At 42.8% G+C, this 19587-nt stretch overlaps 1 protein-coding gene across 1 annotated transcript in view; it reads left to right on the top strand.

The window, feature by feature from the left end:
* The window catches only part of dmd (dystrophin), a gene marked incomplete at its 5' end in the record, with an annotated part of 540780 nt that overhangs the window by 235805 nt on the left and 285388 nt on the right, over positions 1 to 19587 (top strand). The window contains 5 exons of the mRNA XM_083633507.1: positions 1525 to 1659; positions 5879 to 5974; positions 6671 to 6769; positions 13017 to 13198; positions 18999 to 19149. Of these exons, the coding sequence (XP_083489633.1) occupies positions 1525 to 1659; positions 5879 to 5974; positions 6671 to 6769; positions 13017 to 13198; positions 18999 to 19149 (663 nt within the window). The remainder of the gene's footprint in view (positions 1 to 1524; positions 1660 to 5878; positions 5975 to 6670; positions 6770 to 13016; positions 13199 to 18998; positions 19150 to 19587) is intronic.

The following is a 19587-nucleotide window of genomic DNA, read 5'->3' as shown; positions in this document are numbered from 1 at the left end:
TCTATGGCTGCAAAAAGAAGTCCGATTGTAACAGAAGTCAATGGGGAAATGACACGACTTCTCACTTGATTTATGACCTCAGTAAACATTTTCCTAATATAATGAGTTTATGGTCTCAATCGCCAGTTTCAAGTCTTGTTCAATACAGCATGATGTTCATTTTGTGAATCATGGTCCCATTTAGAGTAAAATAGACGATAAGTTAAGTCTATGTTTTGGGGCATGGTTGACAGGTTGCCTGTCCAGTGATCGTTCAGCTCGCCGGTCACGGACCAATAGCAGGTGCCGCTGCGCCTCTTCTCATCCAAATATGGTCACTGCTGGCTCCAAGGAAACCATGGCGACGGTCACAATGCGAAACTCGAGGCTTCAAATCGAGAGTTCAGAAACCAGTGGGTGACGTCAGAGTGGCTATGGCCATATTTTTCTACAGTCTATGGCTGTAGCCTGCTGCTGTCTGGGTGGGTGTTGTGGATCTGTAGTGACGACCTGACAGCCAATTGGTGAACAGGACGCTGAAACTGAGCTGCTCATCGTGTCAGCTTGTCTGTCTGGTCTCCATTCTGTCAACACTCTCTCTCTCTGCAGAACCCATCTTTCTGACACACCCACACACACTCTTCTCTTTAACTCTCTCTGCCTCTCTCTCTCTCTCTCTCTCTCTCTCTCGCTCTCTCTTTCCATGTCTTCATTATCTCTAGCCGAGTTTCCATCCATACAGAATTATGATATATCGAATTAGAGCATCGTGACTGTAGCAAACTCCGATCGAATTTCTTCACTTTAGCAAAAAATATATTTATGTTCGCTTGACATGGAAAAGATGAAGAATTAATGTGATAAATAGAATATCGGAAACACATTTGTTGGGTAATTAATGATGTTCGGTCTCATTGTAAAACAGATCGAAATGGATATCTAAAATAGTCTTCCGCCACAAGCTCCAAGAAATGTTGTGCCCACTGTTGCTGTCATGGTTGTAAAGCTATTAGTTTGCGCATTACCATATTGACAAGTGCATTTCTTTGTTTCTGTCTTCCCGACAAAATTAAATATGGCCGACAGCAGCTGAAATGAAAGAACAACTTACCCAATATTAATTCTCCACTCCAGAGACTCTTTGTGTTTTTCTCATGTTTTTTTTGACAGCCGGTGATAGAAACACACCTAATCCTTATACTTTTTTTGCGACATTCCAAAAAGTTGACTAAAAACATTCAGTTGACATTTGGATGGAAACTTAGCTTATGTGTGATTATTCATGTTTCTTTTTTCTCCACTCTCTCTCTCTCTCTCTCTCTCTCTCTCTCTCTCTCTCTCTCTCTCTCTCTCTAATTTTTCTCTTTCCGTATACATTTCTTCTGCTTCTATACACTACTCTCTCATTGTCTGCGTCCTTATCACCTGCATTACTTGGCTCTGTCTCTATTCTGCTATCTATCTTTCACATTCTTTCTCACTGTCTCTGTCTCTGTCTCTCTCTCTCTCTCTCTCTCTCTCTGTCTGTCTGTCTCTCTCTCTCAGATCACAGTGAGTGTGGCTCAGGGGCGAGTGCGGAGTCCCTCGCCCTCCCCTCAGCCGCGCTATAAAAGCTATGCCTACACCCAGGCTGCATATGTCAAGTCGCCCGAGCAAAAGAGGAGGCGTGTTACTGAGCAGGTCCGTGTCTCGCAGCTCTAACGCTACGCGCCATCTGTCTGCCCATCTGTCTGTCTACTCTGCATGTCTGTGATGTTGTCTGCCTGTCTGTCTGCCTGCTTTGCAATAAAATGTCCATCCTACCAAGTCATTTTCTCTCTTACAAACATACTTTTCTTCAAACAAGTCAGTGAGGTGATTTAAGTGTGTTTTACTTGACACTAATCTAACTAAGTGATCTGCTTTATTCTGCCTTGCTTCAAGATACCAACACTTTGTTTCTTGAAAATTCCTGAAACAAGTGAAGCTGTATTGGTAACACATGGAATGATCACACAGTTATTAACAGAATCTTTCAATTTACTTGAAGAAAAAACTGATTTTAAGACTGAATATAAGACTAAATGACGGTGGACATTTTTTGTAATGTGCCTGTCAGTCTGTCGCTTTGTGTTTTAATTCATGAATTGAAATTGTCATTGGGGATTAATTATGGGATATATTCATTTGAACAATTCATGAATCAGAAGTGATACTAACTATGCTTATGATGTCAGAGAAAATTGGGCTCTTTATCAGTGGTGATACAGAGGGCAATTTTGTGGCCTAAGGAAAGCGGCAGCGTTCCCAAGCAGAGGCGCCTAATGCTCCCTGGTACCAAGATATTCCCATGTGAGTAAAGCTAGCTGTACTGTTGCCCATCAGAATTGCCCAAAAAGTTGCCCTCTGTGTGTATCACTGCCTTCACAAACACATGCAAACACAAATGTGGTTGATCATAACCAGAATCAGAATCGCTTTTATTGCCACAATATGCAAGATTACAAACAAGGAATTGGTCTTATTTTCAGTATGCAGCGTAGCAGTCATATCAATATTCAGAGATAAATAAATCGGAAAAATATCTAAAAGACAATCACAACATTGCAAGTGCAGACCAATACAATATGTACACGAGTAGGAGTGTTCAGGAGGCATTAAATATGAATTTACAGTGCAAGTTAAATAGGCATTAAATTAAATATGAATTACAGTCTAAGCGGCGCTCTATGTAGTTAACAAGAGTAACCTAATGGAGTAGAAGTTCTGGTAGGAGAAGCAGCTCTAATACTTTAAAGTAAAGCCGTTTTCCCACATGCGCTTTGTACCGCTAAATGACCGGAACGTGGTCTAATGCCTGCAAGTGAGAAAGTCGTCGTGCCTGTATAAGCGTGACCCCGTCATCGCGGAGATTTCACCAGTTTCGAGCCAGTCAGAAGAGCGGTATGCGCGATAGCGGACTCAAGTGTAGAACGGGTCCAGTCATTTCCCGCGACACTCTCATGGGCGAGGTGTACACACGTTGCTTAATGTTCCAGCGGGCATAATCTAATCATTCGCGCACATTAAAGCAAACTGGCGAAATTATCTTGTGATAATAATGTGTGGGCGTGCTGATTTTCCCCTCTCTCCTCTCTGCTGCCTGCTCGCTCTCTGTGGCCACAGTCCTCCTCCTCCTTCAGTCACAGGCACAGCCCGACAGGGACACAGACGAAGCAAATGCACGAAGCGAAATGTGGAAGTATTTTGCTTACGTTGCCGACAGCGAAGGCAAGCCCGGACACATCAAACGAAGCCAGTCTGTAAAAAGTGCTTCAACGCGACGCAGGTGAACGGATAAACAAGCAAACTTATTTCACCATTCGGAGTTTTGCCGACACGTCACTCCCCACCCGCTCTGCAGTGCCGCCCCGCCCCCCAACATACAGGCAATTTAGCTGCTAGATTCTCATATGCGAGAGGAGAGGTGTGAAGGGAAATGTCCGATATTGACTTACAGGTAATTTTCCGGTACGCATGTGGGAAAACGGCTTAAGTGAAGTGAAGTCCAGCTGCTGTAGCTGTAGTGTAAAGTGATGTTTGATGGGGGGTTGGCTCATGTCAGTCGGGGGATTCAGCTGTTTTTCATCACAAAGGCTTCCAGAACCCTGAATCACAAAACGAGTTACTACAGTATACATTCAATCATACTGTTCACCCCTTTTATCAGTAGCCTTTTTTTAAATATTCTATATTCTATTCTAAAGCATGACTTTTCAAAATGTCCGTGCCGCTGATGTCAGATGTAGTTTCCAACCCAGTAGCCTGCACTGTGCAGCTAAATATGGCCCCTCATTTCCTGTGACTTGGGGCAGGAATGTATTCAGACACTGTGTCAAATATTTCATGTACAGTACTGTCTGGCGGGCTGCTCGACTTAACTTGGCTGCACTTAAGGCGTCACAAGAGGAAAAGATCATTTGTCAGATACGCTTTAGTCAGGCACTCCCACTGTTCTTTAGTCAGGCACTCCCACTGTTCTTTAGTCAGGCACTCCCACTGTTCTTTGAAATGCAGGATGAGAAGCGTATCGCAGCGGCAAAAAGTCCCCGTCTCATCTCAAAGTTTTCCTTCCAAGAACATTCATGCCCGAGTCATTTTGACATTTTAGAACGCAATGTCCTCGCTTTGGCTCAGTCAAAGGATCATGGAGCCCGTTTCATTCCAAAATGATAAGACTGTTTCAACTTGACAACATAAGCATTCTAAATTGACCCGACTGTAGCTTTTTTCTGTTTGCTCATACAATATCTGACAGGAAATAAACTAAGGTCTAAACCAGAGGTTTTCAAAGTGGGAGGCGGGCCTACCCAGGGGGGCTCCAAGCAGTTTCAGGGGAGGCTCAGTGAATGGAAGTGAAAAAACATTACATTAGTTATCAAAAGGAGATCACATAGAATAGCCTGAATGTGTGTGATTTGGTTAAAGATAGTTCAGAGATACAGTGGTATTGGAGAATTTCACTGTTTTCCCCACTTTCCTAGAGTCAGAAACAAATACTGTACCTGTAATGCCTTCAGACAGACCTTTTTTATAGTCTGAAGCTATCTTGTCTCAGTTGTCGAGATCAAATCATTGTTGGGATCAAATAACATAATCATGATCCCATAGGCATCCAGGAATTTAGCCAAACTACAGTAAGGTGTGTGTGAGGGGGGGCGGGAGGGCTTTGTCCCAGTTTGTCTAAACTGTTCCCTAGCAACAGAATTCCAGTGAAACGGCTGTATCCATTTTGGAAAGATGTTAAATTCATCAGGCACTAATTCTGTCCTCAAAAAATGAACTATTTTATAGGCAAATGTCTTAAGATTCGGATAAAAAGACGTATGTATGTTAGGGTTAATACCTGTCAGTGCCCCTGACCAAGGCACTGGCAAAAGAACTGGAGTTGGTCCCCGGGCACTGCACTGCGGCTGCCCACTGCTGCTAGTTCTAGGAAGGTTAGAGGATGGGTCAAATGCAGAGGATGGAATTCCCCATGGGGACAATAAAGGATAACTTAACTTAAGGTGTAAGTCTTTTTTCATGGTGGATATCTCATGATGCAATGAATCTCCTCATATGGTGAGCCATTGATTACTGTATATGGAACTATTTTGTTTTCAACAGTAACAAACAATATTCAGACACTGTCTCAGTTAGATCAAATTTCTTTCGGTGATAAAGCCTCAGTGTTAAGTGTAGTTTATGTATGCAGTGAGATTCAAAAAAGTGGGAAAAACAAAGTATAACATATAGATTCATGGACTACTGGGGAACCAAATCTTCAGCATCTATGTTATATTTTAGATCCTCTCTTATACTAAAGGCTATACGTTTGTACTGTATACTGTAAGTGCTGGAGGCAGCAGCAAGGCCAGACAGTTAGCTGTAACCTGGAAAGGCCTTGCTGATCTTTTCAGCACCTTATTACCAGAGAGAAGAATAGAGTGAAGGAAAGAGCTTGAAGCAGAGATTAAAAAAGAAAGAAAGAAGAGAGAAGTTGTTAGTGTCCAGATCAGCGGTCACACAGAGACTGAAAGGGAGCGAGAGAGAGAGAGAGAGAGGACAAGTTGTTAAGGTTGGACAAAGGCCAGGACTGCTTGTCAGCACCGGTAATGGCTAACACTAACAGGCCTCTCCTCATCTCTCTCTATCTGTCTCCCACCTCTCCATTTTCTATTCTGCTCATCTCTCTGCCTCCCTGCCCCCCCCCCTTTCTGTCACTTTTAACTTACTGTCTTATCTATCTCTCCTACCTGTTACATCCATCCGTTCCTTCCCTTCCCCTGGTACATCCAATCCCCTGTGGGCATCCTCCCAATCAATCTGCCCATCCTGCATCCCTGCCCCATATCCCTCTCCTCGCTATCCTTCCATCCATCCACCCCTCCCTCTCCAGTTCCTGACTCCCAGCCAGGAGGAGCTGCAGCGGGGCCTCAGTCCTCTGCCTCCTGGCTCCACCAGCCTGGAGAGCTACCAGGCCGCACTGGAGGAGGTATGATGCTATGATGATGATGATGATGATGATGATGAAAATAATGAGACCAGAAACAAACAAAAAAAAACATGACAAAGATATCCACCTTTTTTTCGGCTGGGCTATATGCAGCATTTTAACATCAATAAATCATTAACACAATCATTTTTAGACCTTTATAGTGTAATTACTCTAAACAAGAGAAGATTGGAAGTCTCTACAAGCCTCTACAGTGCATTTTATGCTGTTTTTCCAGAGCAAACAAAACTAAAGGTTGATCGCAAATGGCACATGGTTGAACAAGGGAAAAGCAGATGGAAAATATCTGCAAAAGCTACAGGAAACCATTGGTTGAACAAGCAACATCTCCTTCACTGTAAAGTTATGGGGGGAGGGGGTATTAATGGGAAATTGTGGTTTTCATAGTTTTGAGAAACACGAACAATACCACTGGCGTGAGACAGAGACTGCCAATAATCTTGACCATGGTATCATATGTAATTATGCCAAGGTACTGTATCACAGTTAATTTGACAATGATATATTGATGTTTAAAAATGCCTACACATTTTCATTTTCACAGCATATGTATTGCATTTCATGTTACATATTCAGTCCTCTTTATAGTATAGTACCGGTAAGTATAGTGTGACTGTAATTTTCTTTTTGAAGTATAGTAAGTAGTAGCCTATAATGTGACTGTCATGTCAACAGGTGTTGACATGGCTGCTGTCGGCCGAAGACGGGCTGCAGGCCCAGCCTCCCATCTCCAGCCAGGTCGAGGAGGTTAAAGAGCAGTTCCACACACATGAGGTAGGACCAGCAGTGTACACACACACACACACACACACACACACACACACACACATATGCACGCACGAGGTAGGGACCCGCAGTGAGCTGCACTAGTTATTCATCAGAGCCACATTGGCAGGACAAAGTCAGTAGGAGAGCCTCTTTTTAAAACACTGAAACCAACCAAGCATGGCTGCCTACTCAGTTGTCATCTAGGGCCCTATGAAATCCATTAATTTCCCCCCAAATTGCGTTTAATTGTCCCCCAAATTCATTTGTTTCCGTTTTAATTTGTCTGAATTCTGTGTTTTACGGTTTACGCAAATTGTATCATCAGAAAGAGTATAGTTATAAAACGGCTCTCTCCAATCAAGCAATCTGATTGGCTCACAGCTGTGGTACATTGAGCATATACCACTGTCAATATACCACAGCTAGAGCAACTCCTTTAATCCCCTGTGGCCCTGAGCCAGAGGGGAAGTATCAAGTACTTCATTACAGAGTCAAAACACATACATCAAAAACAACAGGCAAACTACAGCCACAAAGTCCTCACTAAATTCTCATCTTGAATTTGCTGGTGACCTATGGTCACTATGGTCGTTTGAACCGGTGTTGCCAACTCTTTTCCAAGGCAAGTAGCTGTTGGCTGCTCAGAAAGTCGCTAGAAGTCATCAGATGACGTCATACTATAATTTGCATATCAATATGCACGCCATAGTATAGAGAGCTCCAGGAACGAGTCCGGAAATCATCGATGCTAACAGCCCTGGTTCTTCACAGTTTTCGCCTATGGGAGTTTTGAATGGGTTTTTGGCGCGATGCTTCTAATAATCTCTCTGGGCAACGCTGGCTTAATCAAACGCGAACCAGTGTTTAGTAACATCATCTTCACACATGAAGACCACTTTTATGAGTTTTGAAGCTTTTATGTGCCGTTAAAAGGGTGGCTAGCTAGCAAACGGCTAAATGAGACTACAATGTCGACGCGGATATTATACGTCATCACGAGTGAACGCGGAAATTCTTTCTCTCGCAATCAATGCGTGGACGCCTATGCGACACTGTGTGTAGTTCTGGATTAGCTTAGCACGAGCTTTTTACCTCTAGGGCTCGCATTTACGCTTCAAAACTCATGAAAGTGGTCCTCATGTGTGAAGATTATCCCGCTGAACCTTGATTCGCGTTTGATTAAACTTGCGTTGCCCACAGACATTATTTGAAGCATCGCGCCAAAAACCCATTCAAAAATCCCATAGGCAGAAACAGTGAAGAACCAGGAAGTTCGGGACTTCCGCATTCAGCCTACAAAAATACGTCATCCCTGGAGCTCTCTATAGCCATACACTGTAAAAAAAAAGATGGATGTAGTGAATGTGATGTCACCCAATGGTCTGTGGACTTCAGTTTTGAAGCCTCCAGTTTGGCATTTTGGCTGCTGCCATCTTGGTTGTGGCACAGCTTGCGTGAGACCAGAATCTCAAATACTTTGAGATTCAACACTTTAACATGCTTCATGGTCAGAAAAAGTCACCAGATCGCTTTTGAGAAATAAAGTCACCAGGGGGGCAATGTTCTGCAATATTCCACGTTGAATCAGCTATGTGTATTGGCTGCCAGCCACCAATTAAAGCTTGGCGAGTCGCACAATGAGTAACACTGGACCAGAGCACTGGTGCAGTGTCAATAAAAAGGAGGGTAAATTATCTCCTCCAGTTGGAGGCCATCATAGGGCAAACAGCCACCAAAATGAGCTAGAATCAATTATCTTTTTTGGAAAAGCAATGCATTTATCTAATCAAAATTTATGTCAGCCTAAAAAGGGTGTAAACTTGAACTTGGCATCCTGCTGCCATGTTGATGCCCCTTCTGTTGAACTAAAATCCACTGGCACAGACAATATATGAATAACCTCCATTATATCATTGTTATACAGTAGTTCAACATTTTAAAATCACAATATCACCCTCTATCTGTGGCTGTCCTGTGGTGTGAGTGGCAGTTTCCTACTTTCATCTGCTGTTACAGTTGAGGCTCTTTGAATGTGTTTCTGATTCACCATTAAATTACTTCGGCTGTTGCTTATTCAGGGTTCATTCACAGTTAAACTTTAAAGGGATACGCCAACTTTTGGGGAGTTTTGCCGATTTGCCATATCGCCCATACATAACCAAGATACACAATGCCTTTACCGTCACTCTCCATGCACTATACAGTGAGCTACACTCGTCTAGTATCACCAATGAATTGGAGGAAATGGTACAGCCGTTCAAAGTCACCAAAAACACACATTCTAACAGTGCCAAAAAACTCGATGTACATGTTGTGACTCGGGTACTCACCACGCAATGAAATATGAATTAAAAAAAACTGTTAAAACCGTCTATAGACTTCAGAATCTACGTAACTAGCTTAAGCTTCAGTCCACCTCATATTGATAGCAATAATAACATTAATAAGCCAAATTCATAATCTAGACAAATCCTTGAGCGAGGGTGAGCGTGACATCAGCATGACTTGACCATGACTTGCTATGAAGGCAGGCTCACCTGTTTCAGCGCGAGCTGGTTTCACCACACGGCATGACATTGTCAAAGACCTTTAATATTAGATAGAGACACCCTACTCCAGGCTCTGCCAATTGCATGAGATGGTACTCTTCTGGTCTCTTAAATTGGCGTGGTTTATTAACATTGGACTAACAATTGTGATTGCATGTACACACACAATTTAATTGTTTATTACATTCCTAATGGTTAATGCACAGATGGGCATGACAAATATGATTTTTATGTGGAAGGAAAAGAGTCAATTATATTTGTTAACTCATTGAGTGCCAGCCACTTTTGGAGAACGGACGCTCCCAGTGCCAGAGTTTCAGAGCGTTTTCAGTGATTTCTCGAGGCCCACAGAATATTGTGTGATATTACTATGTAAACACTGAACACGCACAAAGAACGATGAGACTCTCTTCTATCATCTGCAAAAAAAAGTTTATTGATCCCATTTTCCGTTCTTTAGTTATGAGCCGGAGAAGATAGCTTGATTTAACCAAAAACAGCAATTTTTTTCTAGAAGCTGAGATAATGAGCCTTTTGTGAAATTAAACATTTCAAGCACATCACTGACTCTGAAGCTAATATTTTCTAATGTAGTCACACCTCAAAAATAATTTCCTTCAATAAAACAGTGAAGGCCAGGGAATTTTGTTTGGCAGAATAATATTTTTTAGCTGCAACCAGCCCCTGTGTGCTGCTCTGCGTGCCCCCCCCCCCCCCCCCTGCCTCAACTGCACACTCCTCCTCCGTATGGGAGTGTCTCTGGTGGCTCTCTGCTGAGTTTGCTGTGCACAGTGAAGGGTGCGCGACATCCAGCTTTTTTACAGCGTTCCGCGTGTGTTTGTCACCGGCAACCATGCTTCCAGTTGAGAATAATAACAACTCCACGGCTGATCATGCGGATGTGCTGTCGCAACGGACACGGAGCGGCTCAATTGTGGGAGCAGATTCGCTGCTGCAGGCACAGCTACAGTAACGTTATGCTTCATGCATATCGATGCATACGGATGCGATGCGATTTCCGTTTCCCCAACGACTTCTTCTTTGTTTTTTCCTTGCCTTTCTGTTATCTGGAGAGCACTGTCGCCACCTAAGGGTTCTGTAAAATAGGTTAGACACATTCAATAGCTCCCATATTGTAAGAGGCGATGTAAGAGGCTTAGATCGACATCCCCCCGTCAAAAAACGCAATTGACGACTTTAGTCGTCTTTGGCACTCTACGTCACTATTTGAATTGACGACTAAAGTCGTCATTGGCACTCAATGAGTTAATATTAGATAGAGACACCCTACTCCAGGCTCTGCCAATTGCATGAGATGGTACTCTTCTGGTCTCTTAAATTGGCGTGGTTATCAGCTTGTGATTGGCTGTCTGTCAATTGTATGAAACTTCATTGGCTGACCAGTCTCCGTGGCACAGATACAGGAGGTGACTGGAAGTTGGGGTGTCTCTTTAAAGGTCTCTGGTGTTGTCCGACCCCGTCACTCGGCTGCTTCCCTGGGTCAGCACAGGCAGAGGAACACTCCTCTCCGGCTCCCAACTGCACAGCTGGATCAGCTGTTTATTGTGGTGCGATACTCCACCACGCGAAGTGTTGGCTGCCAACGCAGCCTGACGAGACGGCTACAAACGTACACACAGTGACAAGTGACAAACATACTGTAGATGTTTTCGGTTCACTGTCTCATCCACAAAGCATCTTGCTTCCTGGGGAAATTATGTCAGGCAGGCCCGCCCTCTAACAAGGTCAGCCAATACAATAACAGCCAAAATGACGACGTGTGAATACAATCTATGATTGACAGTCAATCTAACCAACAATGACTGCCCTTGAATCAACATGACGGATCAGCTGTTTTCAAATGACGGTCAAACTCACCCCTGAGTGCTAAAAATTGACATTTAATCTGACCAATGACAGCCCATAAACTGACACCTGGCGTCTTACGTAACCTCTGACGGATTTGACTGTAACACTGCCCACACAATACAATTTCTACAGACACAGAGAGCCGTATACAAAGAGGTTAAAGTAATAACAATCATCAGGCCATAATGGAGCAGAGAAAAAGAGCAGGTACACACACACCATGTCCAAACTGTGTAGTTTCAGTGTGGAAATGCTTCAAAAGATGGCAATAATCAGTGTGAAGTGGCCCACCACCAAAACCAACAGATACGAGTCTGTTGGAAGAAGCGAACAAGATTTTTACATTAGGCATTTAGTCAACACTCTTATCCAGATTGTCTTCCAATGGGTGTCCCAATGGAAAAAGCTTAAATTCAACAAGCAAAGAAACAAAGCACTTACAGCCCTTGTGATATCCCAGCTTTAGCAAGTGTTGGTTTTTGACAGCAATTATTTTCAGTTGACAAGTGTTGATTGGATAGTTGTTTGACCCCTCTTATAGCTGATGTGGCTCAGAGGCGGCGCGCTGTCCAAAACTATCTCAAGTGTTGCATTCACTTTGATGGGCGCAGACATCCACGAATCTAACACTCAGATACTTCACATCACCCTATTATAAACACCGGCATATTGTTGATTTTGACACTCTCACAGTTCAATTAAAACACGCGGAAGGTTTTGCTGTGTGAGTAGCTAAGGAGAGAGCTAGAAGGGTTTTGGAGAACAATTACTGCCAGTAGAAAGGGGTATCATTAGGTGAATCTCTTCTTTTTGGAGGGTTACTTTAGCGCAGTGGTTCTCAAAGTGGGGTCCGGGGGCCCCAGGGGTCCTCGAGGGGGTTCCAGGGAGTCCGCAGCAACAACCTGAATAATTATTATTATTTATATATTATTTTCACTATAATTCCATCCATAAGTAACACAATGACAGAATGTATGACTAATTTTGATCATGGGTTTCATATACTTTCTGTAATAAAACTTCTAAAAGCAAAAATCGTATCAAGTGGGGGCATTTTGAGGTATCAAAGCAGGGCAAACAAAGGTGTAACCAATAACATTAATGATGGTTGCATTCCATTTAGTTGTTCCAGTACCAGGGCCCTCATTGATGTTATTGGTTACACCTGGGTTTACCCTGCTTTGACACTCAAAATGGCTGCTGTGAAAACAGTCTATTTGTGTGAGTTTAGGGGTCCTTGACATGAAAAAGTTTAAGAACCACTGACTTAGGCGGCATTCACACAGGATGTGTGTGAACGCTTTGGAAATCATGTCGAGAGCGCTTCCATTGCACACAAAACAGCGCACGGAGCGTTTTCTGTGTGCTTTGTTTTGTTTCCCCCTGCAGTCGCGTGCATGGACAGTTCAGGACACAACGATCACACGGATGGTAGCCAGTTGGTTTCGTCTGTTTGATGTTGTTGACTGTGAACATGAAAGCCAAATTATTGCCAATTCTGGCAGCAGCGGAGGTTGAAGATCCCTCTGGAAGGAGAAAAGGTAGGAGGAGTGAAAAGACGAGCAGCGCGCTTTTCCTCCAAATGTTCAACATTTTTCAGCTTAAAACGCCCAGAGCGCTCCGCCAAAAACAAAAGTCGCCACCAGCGCTTAAACGCCAGGTGCGTTCCTTGAAAGAGGAGCGCGCTTAGCGCATCCTTACATAGAGAATGAATTGCAGAAAGACGCAGGCAGCTCAAATGAGCGCATTGTGTGTGAACGCCGCCTTAGTGTAACTTAGGAGAAAGATGGCGGATGTGGATATGATGCAAAACATGCGTACTTGTCTCTCACCAGGGTTACATGGTGGAGCTGACCTCGCACCAGGGCAGCGTGGGGCGGGTCCTCCGGGCTGGCGCAGCCTTGCTTGGGGAAGGGCATCTGTGCGAGGAGGAGGACACGGAAGTGAGGGAGCAGATGAACCTGCTCAACTCCCGGTGGGAGCACCTGAGAGTGGCCAGCATGGAGAGACAGAGCAGGTACACACACACACACACACACACACACACACACACACACACACACACACACACACACACACACACACTCACACACACACATACACACACTACACACACACACGCACGCACGCACACACACACACACACACACACACACACATACACACACACAGACACACACACACACACACACACACACACACACTATTTACAGTGTGCCCACGGGTCCTTGAAATCCTTGAAAGTTTGTGAATTTAAGGAAAAAAATCAAAGCATCGTTTTCTGAAAATACATACTGTGAACATAAATAGACATGGATCATTGAAAGTGCTTGAATATAAATTGGGATTTTTTTTTGTATTTAATGTGTCTGTGTAACACAGCACAGTTGAGGAGTGTTCACACATTCAAACCTCTCTCTCTCTCTATACAGTAATTGTCGTCTGAGCTTCTGTAAAGCCTGCTAATTTACTTCTCATTAGAAAAATCCTCAGTGTTATGACAGTAATCAACCTTGATCCGTGTTTCAGACTATGCCGTGTTGGGTCTTTGAATTTGAGGGAATTGGGCCTGGAAAGTCCCTGAAAAGTCCTGGAATTCGATGTTTAAGAAGGTGTGGGAACCCTGTATTTAGTTTGCCTCCACATTTTGAAAACTCACAGAAAGACAGAGATAGTAGAAAGGCAGATGATCGCACAGCCATTTTTCCTCCTCAATTTAAGCGTACAGTATGACTCATGCTTCATCTCTTTAACAGTATGAATAATTATCACCACAGTAGCCGACATTCATGGGTGCAGAGAACAGCGGCCTTTCCTAAATATGATGAAAGCCATTATAGCTGACACAGAGCCAAATTTAATTAACCGTTCAACTATCTTCCTCGATAATCTTGTTGATTCAAGACCTCTGAGCACAAAGCAGCGGAGACATGGCCTAGACTACCAAATATCACTTAAAGCAGACAGCCAGCATGTGTTCTACTAAGAAGAGAGAGGTCTGCACACAAAACAATGCTTATGCAAAGACGTATTATTTGTGCTCTTTAATTGAATTGAATTGAATTGAATTGAATTTTAAATTAATTTTGGCGCAGTCAAGGGAACAGATTTGTGGACCCTTGTGGCTGGATTGGAAGCCTTTTTCAGCGGGTTGTTTTGTGTGCAGACATCTCTCTCTCTTTTTATCCTTTGTGATGCTCATTGATTTCACGGAATAGAGGAGAAAAAAGGGGATTTCCTTACAGCGATCAATATGGTATCTCTCGTTCATTACTCACTTCAATGCAGGGTAGATGCACAGGGGGACTTCCATAATTACCAGTGTGGTGTAACCAAGTGAACAAAATATTTCCCCACATTTCAATACGAACATACTGAATTTGATCACAATCCCCCCCCCCCACACACACACACACTTTCTTTCCCCCACGTTATTGTTGACATGGTTGACATTTTTGATCTATACTGTAATGTTGCAGTATGTTTTATTGTTTGTATGTTAAAAACTGTATTTTACATTGCTGCAAATCAGAGATTATGTTTGATCCAAGATTCATACCTTTGAAGCGCTCCCAAGTGAACATGTTTTTTTCTGATGTTTTGCTGAGCCCTCCTCACTCCAACCACCTCATCTCTAGATTTGTGTGTCTGTTTTACAACTGCACCATGGCCTCTACTGAGAGGATTAGAGAAGCATGGCAGGAGGAACTTACAGTAGTACTGAATTATCTGACATTGTATGGGAAAGGAGTCTGTCGTTTGTACAACTTTGCTCAGTTAATTGCAGACACCAGCTGATCCAATTTAAAGTCACTCACCGTCTCCACTACTCCAAGCAGAAATTACACAGGATCTTCCCTACTGTATCACCACTGTGTGAAAGATGTCAAGTGTCGGAGGGAACACTATCTCATGCCTTTTGGTTCTGCCCTTTACTGACGGGATTTTGGGCCAAAATATTTGACTGGTATTGTAAGGCCTACAAAATAACCCTTCAGCCGGAGGCAGAACTCGCCATCTTTGGCTGTTCGGAGTCTTCTCTGAACTTCCCTACAGCTGTGCAACAGTCTCTCACACAGGGGACAACTGTTGCCAAGAAACTAATCCTGAAGGAATGGAAGTCCCCCACTTCACCCTCTTTTCAATTGTGGCTGACGGATATGACCTCTGTTATACGGATGGAGAGACTGGTTCCTGAGCAGGGGCGGACTGGGACCACAATTCAGGCCGGGCATTAGATACCATGCAGGCCAGGCCAACACACATGGACACACATGCCTGTGACCTTTGGTCGGCGCCGAAAAATTTGGGCCATTTGAAGCGAGATTTGGTGAATATAATGCTAATGTGATGTTACATGTTACCTATTTGTTCACTAATATAATTCAACATTGCCTAGATAACTGCAAGTATAATATGAAGACGTAAAAACAAAAACATGCCTCTGTACAAAAGCTTCACAGCAAACTTCATTTAAGGAAGAGTGCAGTGTCCTGTCTTGGCTTGTCTGAGGTTTAATGCAAATACAAAAAATCAAACTGCTTCATCTCCACTTTAAACTGTATTGTGCAGTCCTACTGATAATCCCATAAAGCACATTAATGTGAAAGCAATAAGCATATGGAGAGTGGGGTGAGTTGTGCCAGTCTTTACTTGAGGTGTCTTTAAAGTGAGGGCATGACAGTAATACCTCCAACTAGAATATGTAAACATATTTCAGGATGTTGTGCACCACTGGGAACACTCCCTTTGGATCTTAAATAAACTGTTTAAAAAATATGGCTTTAAAAAAAAAAGTGGTCTCTTGGCACAACTTGCCCGCGGTGCGGGGTAAGTTGTGCCTTTGGAGAGAATACGTTGGGGTAAATTGTGCCATTGATTACTGAAGTAAAACAGAACATTTTCATCTCATATACTTATTTAACGTTTATTTAAAGACATTAAAGTCGAGTGTACTATAACAAGGTTAAACAAGGCTAAACAGTAGCAGCAGTTGATCTTAAAGTGTAACTAACCCCCAAAACACTTTTTTTCAGCTTTTAACCAATATATATGACTTTGGGGGTGATGTGTGAAGAATGCTGGTCAAAATGTCCACATTTGAGAGCAAACTGTTGCCATTCTACCATTTGTATCATTTTTCAGCAGCATACCTGGCATAAGCGCCCTCTATGGGTGGAACACTGCTTTTTTTTGCCCTCAAATGAATGGGATATTTGGTACATCCTGACGTCACGGTGGGTTTAGCACGTGCATCTGGTGCATCTCCAAAGCCTATACAACTAGGCAAGATGGAAAAACACTAAGGAGCCCTAATTTAGTTCACATTGGGGCAATGGACCCCCATATGATATGATTTGGTCTCTCAGATGCAAATCTGATTTTTTTTTTTTTTTTTTATGTAGCCTAGATATGATTTTGTCCAGAATTCCATATATCGTCGCTGTTGTTCCAGGACCTCGAATCTCCAAAACAGCAACTTTTCAGGAAGTTAAAAAACCTGTTTGCTCTTAAAATACTGAACCAAACGTCCTCAAAGTTGGCACATGTCTTAATTATAGTTAGTTTCCCACTGAATGTGTCATTACTTTATTAATATCTTACCTGGATAAGCTCAAATTATGTTGTTTATATTATCAGTCCAAGTTGGAAGCACTCTCTCCCGGCCAGTCAGGCGGGAGAGAGTCGTATGCTCATGCACAAGCCCCAAGCTCCGGGCCGCGCGCACCAGCAGCAGCAGCCCTCCTCGGCTCTCATGTGGCCGAGGCGGGGGCTTGGGCATGGGGTGAGAACAGTCTGACATTTCCGCAAACAAATCTCATCGCAGTTTAGCGCACATGTAAAATATAACGCTATACTATGACGTGACAACGTGACAAAGCTGCTCTAAACACATCGGCTACTATAATATATTTCCCTGCATCTCATACTGAGATTAGATCGGTATTGAGTTTGGACAGACTGAATGTGCCGAGGAGGAGGAGGGGGGAGCTGCAGCTCTGCCCTGCGCTGCGCCCGAGAGGAAAAATCAGAGGTGCAGTAACTTTTTAACAAGAATCACGAAAAGCCCCCAAACGAAAATTAAAAACGGATTTCATGGCACGGTATATCGCAAGTTGGACGAGGGAATGACGTGGAGAAATCTCGCATTGTGATTACATGAGCGTGAGATCGGGGCGTTTGTCCTCCTCACTATTGTGCTATGCTCTCGCGTCACTAGTCTCTCCTAACGTAGTTAGACATGCCGCTGCACACATACATGGGAGAAAAATAATTAAATTTCTAGTTCGCCACTGAATGGCCAAATTGATATAACTTTCAACCATTTTGAGCAACGCTTTTTCCATACAGGCCACCAGCGGTGGCTAGTTGTTGATATTTATAAAGATATTGCAGCTCTCATATAAATTATTTTCGAGGCGGTGGGAAAACTGTAATGGCGTCGATTTCCGAAAAAAAATTCCTGAGCTGAGCACAGTCAAAGAGTATAGTATAGACAAGAGTACAGTCCATAGGTTTTTTCAAATCACTGTTTTGTTACATATCTGGGGGGTAAGTCCCCCTTTAAGTAGACCTACATTATTTAACATTTTCAGAAATAGAAATTATGTTCAAAATCAACAAAATCAACTATCACAGAGTCAGGCTACACTTGCCAATACTGCAATATTCTTCAACAAGGTCTATTTAAACATTTAAGAACAAAATTAAATTAAAATTCACTAAATCAACTGCAACTGCACTGGCACAACTTAACCCAGGCCTTTTGGCACAAATCACCCCATCCCCACCATTTTAACAAACTTGTATCATTTAGCTGGTTTGGAGCTAACATCATGCTAACAGTATAGCCTCATATTGTAGCTTACTAAAACACTAACACATGTGTGAAATGTTTTCAAGCTTGTCTATAATTGTTCAGACACAACAATCAATAAACCTTGATCATAAAAATTTTACTTTGAGAGGCAAAAAACATAAATAAATAAATACATAAATACACAAATACATAAATACAAATGAGTGTTAATTTGATTTCTCGAATATTCTAAAGGCAATAGACAATTGTCTACCACTGATATTGTAGTTTAGGCCAAGACACAACATAGGCTCCTTGCTTTCCACCTCTCTGCACCTCTTTTCTTCTCCATTTTGGCACCATTTAACAGCAAGCTCCGCCCACCCGCGCTGGGGTCTCAGCAGCTTCTGACTGAAAAGTTAACTCATTCCTCCCTGCCTGGCTGCCTGCAGCCTGCCTGCCTGCAATCTGCGCAACTAGGAACACTTATACATACTGGCCTGCTGTTCAGTGAGTGACCTGGGACATGGGATCCCGGGCATAATATCTTCTACAAACATATAAGCACCTTATGTGACTGGTGGTAGCGTGACGTAATCCTGAATGTCGACATTATTATGTCGACACTAATATAATATTATTATATTAGTATGTTTTATTAGTATGTTTTTTTCTTTTTCTTTTTCTTTCTTGTGTCTGAGCCTTTTTGTTTGTCTTCATGTGTTCTGTTTTGTTTTAAAAAGTTGAATATAAAATATTGAAAAAAAAAGTATTTTACCAGTCACTGTGCGTTCACACCAAGGCGAACAAAAGCATCACTCGCGCAAATTATTCGCCAAAGTTGAAAAATGTCAACTCGAGTGAACAAGCGATGAGGCGGAAATTGCGTAATTTGTGACTAGCCTGTACAATGTGCTTTGTGCTTTGGCAATAGTGTGTATCAATAGGTCATGCCAATCAAGCAAATTTGACTTGAATTGAATTGAATTGAATTGATAATTGACCTCTCCACCCTCAGACTTCACGAGGTCCTGATGGAGCTGCAGCACCAGCAGTTGAAGCAGCTGACTGATTGGCTGGACGTGACGGAGGCAAGGATCAAGAGGATGGGGTCTCAGCCGCTGGGTCCTGACCTGGAGGATGTTAAGCACCAAGTGGAAGAGCACAAGGTGGGCTGCTGCTCTGGGCACACACTGAGCTCATGTCTGTTGTAGAATCCATGAAAGTCAGTTATTGACCCCAGACACAATGGTATTGCTGATGAGGACAGGACATGATATATAAGATTTCTGTGAGGTCCTGTGAGACTAAAATGTGTGTGAATGATGATGAGAGTATGTGTATGAAAATAAATGTGTCAGTGTGTATGTATTTAAATGAATAACTGAAAGCTTCAAGGGAAAAATACTAAACTATAGTGTGTGAGTCTGATTGAGATGTGCCTACAGATTGTTGACTGTATTCTATTAGATCCTAGGGAGATTTTCTCCAACAACATCCAAGCATGTTTAGAGCGGTTGGGTCAAACTTCACTTGTAAATAGGCAGTGTGAACCTAAACCAAATACCACGATGCAACAAAGCAAACTTTAATCCCAACCAAGTGAT

Source organism: Poromitra crassiceps, assembly GCF_964638095.1.
Source record: "Poromitra crassiceps genome assembly, chromosome: 3".
NCBI lineage: Eukaryota > Metazoa > Chordata > Actinopteri > Beryciformes > Melamphaidae > Poromitra > Poromitra crassiceps.
The sequence above is the reverse complement of the archived record's forward strand: the minus strand, read 5'-3'. Positions and strand labels throughout refer to the sequence as shown.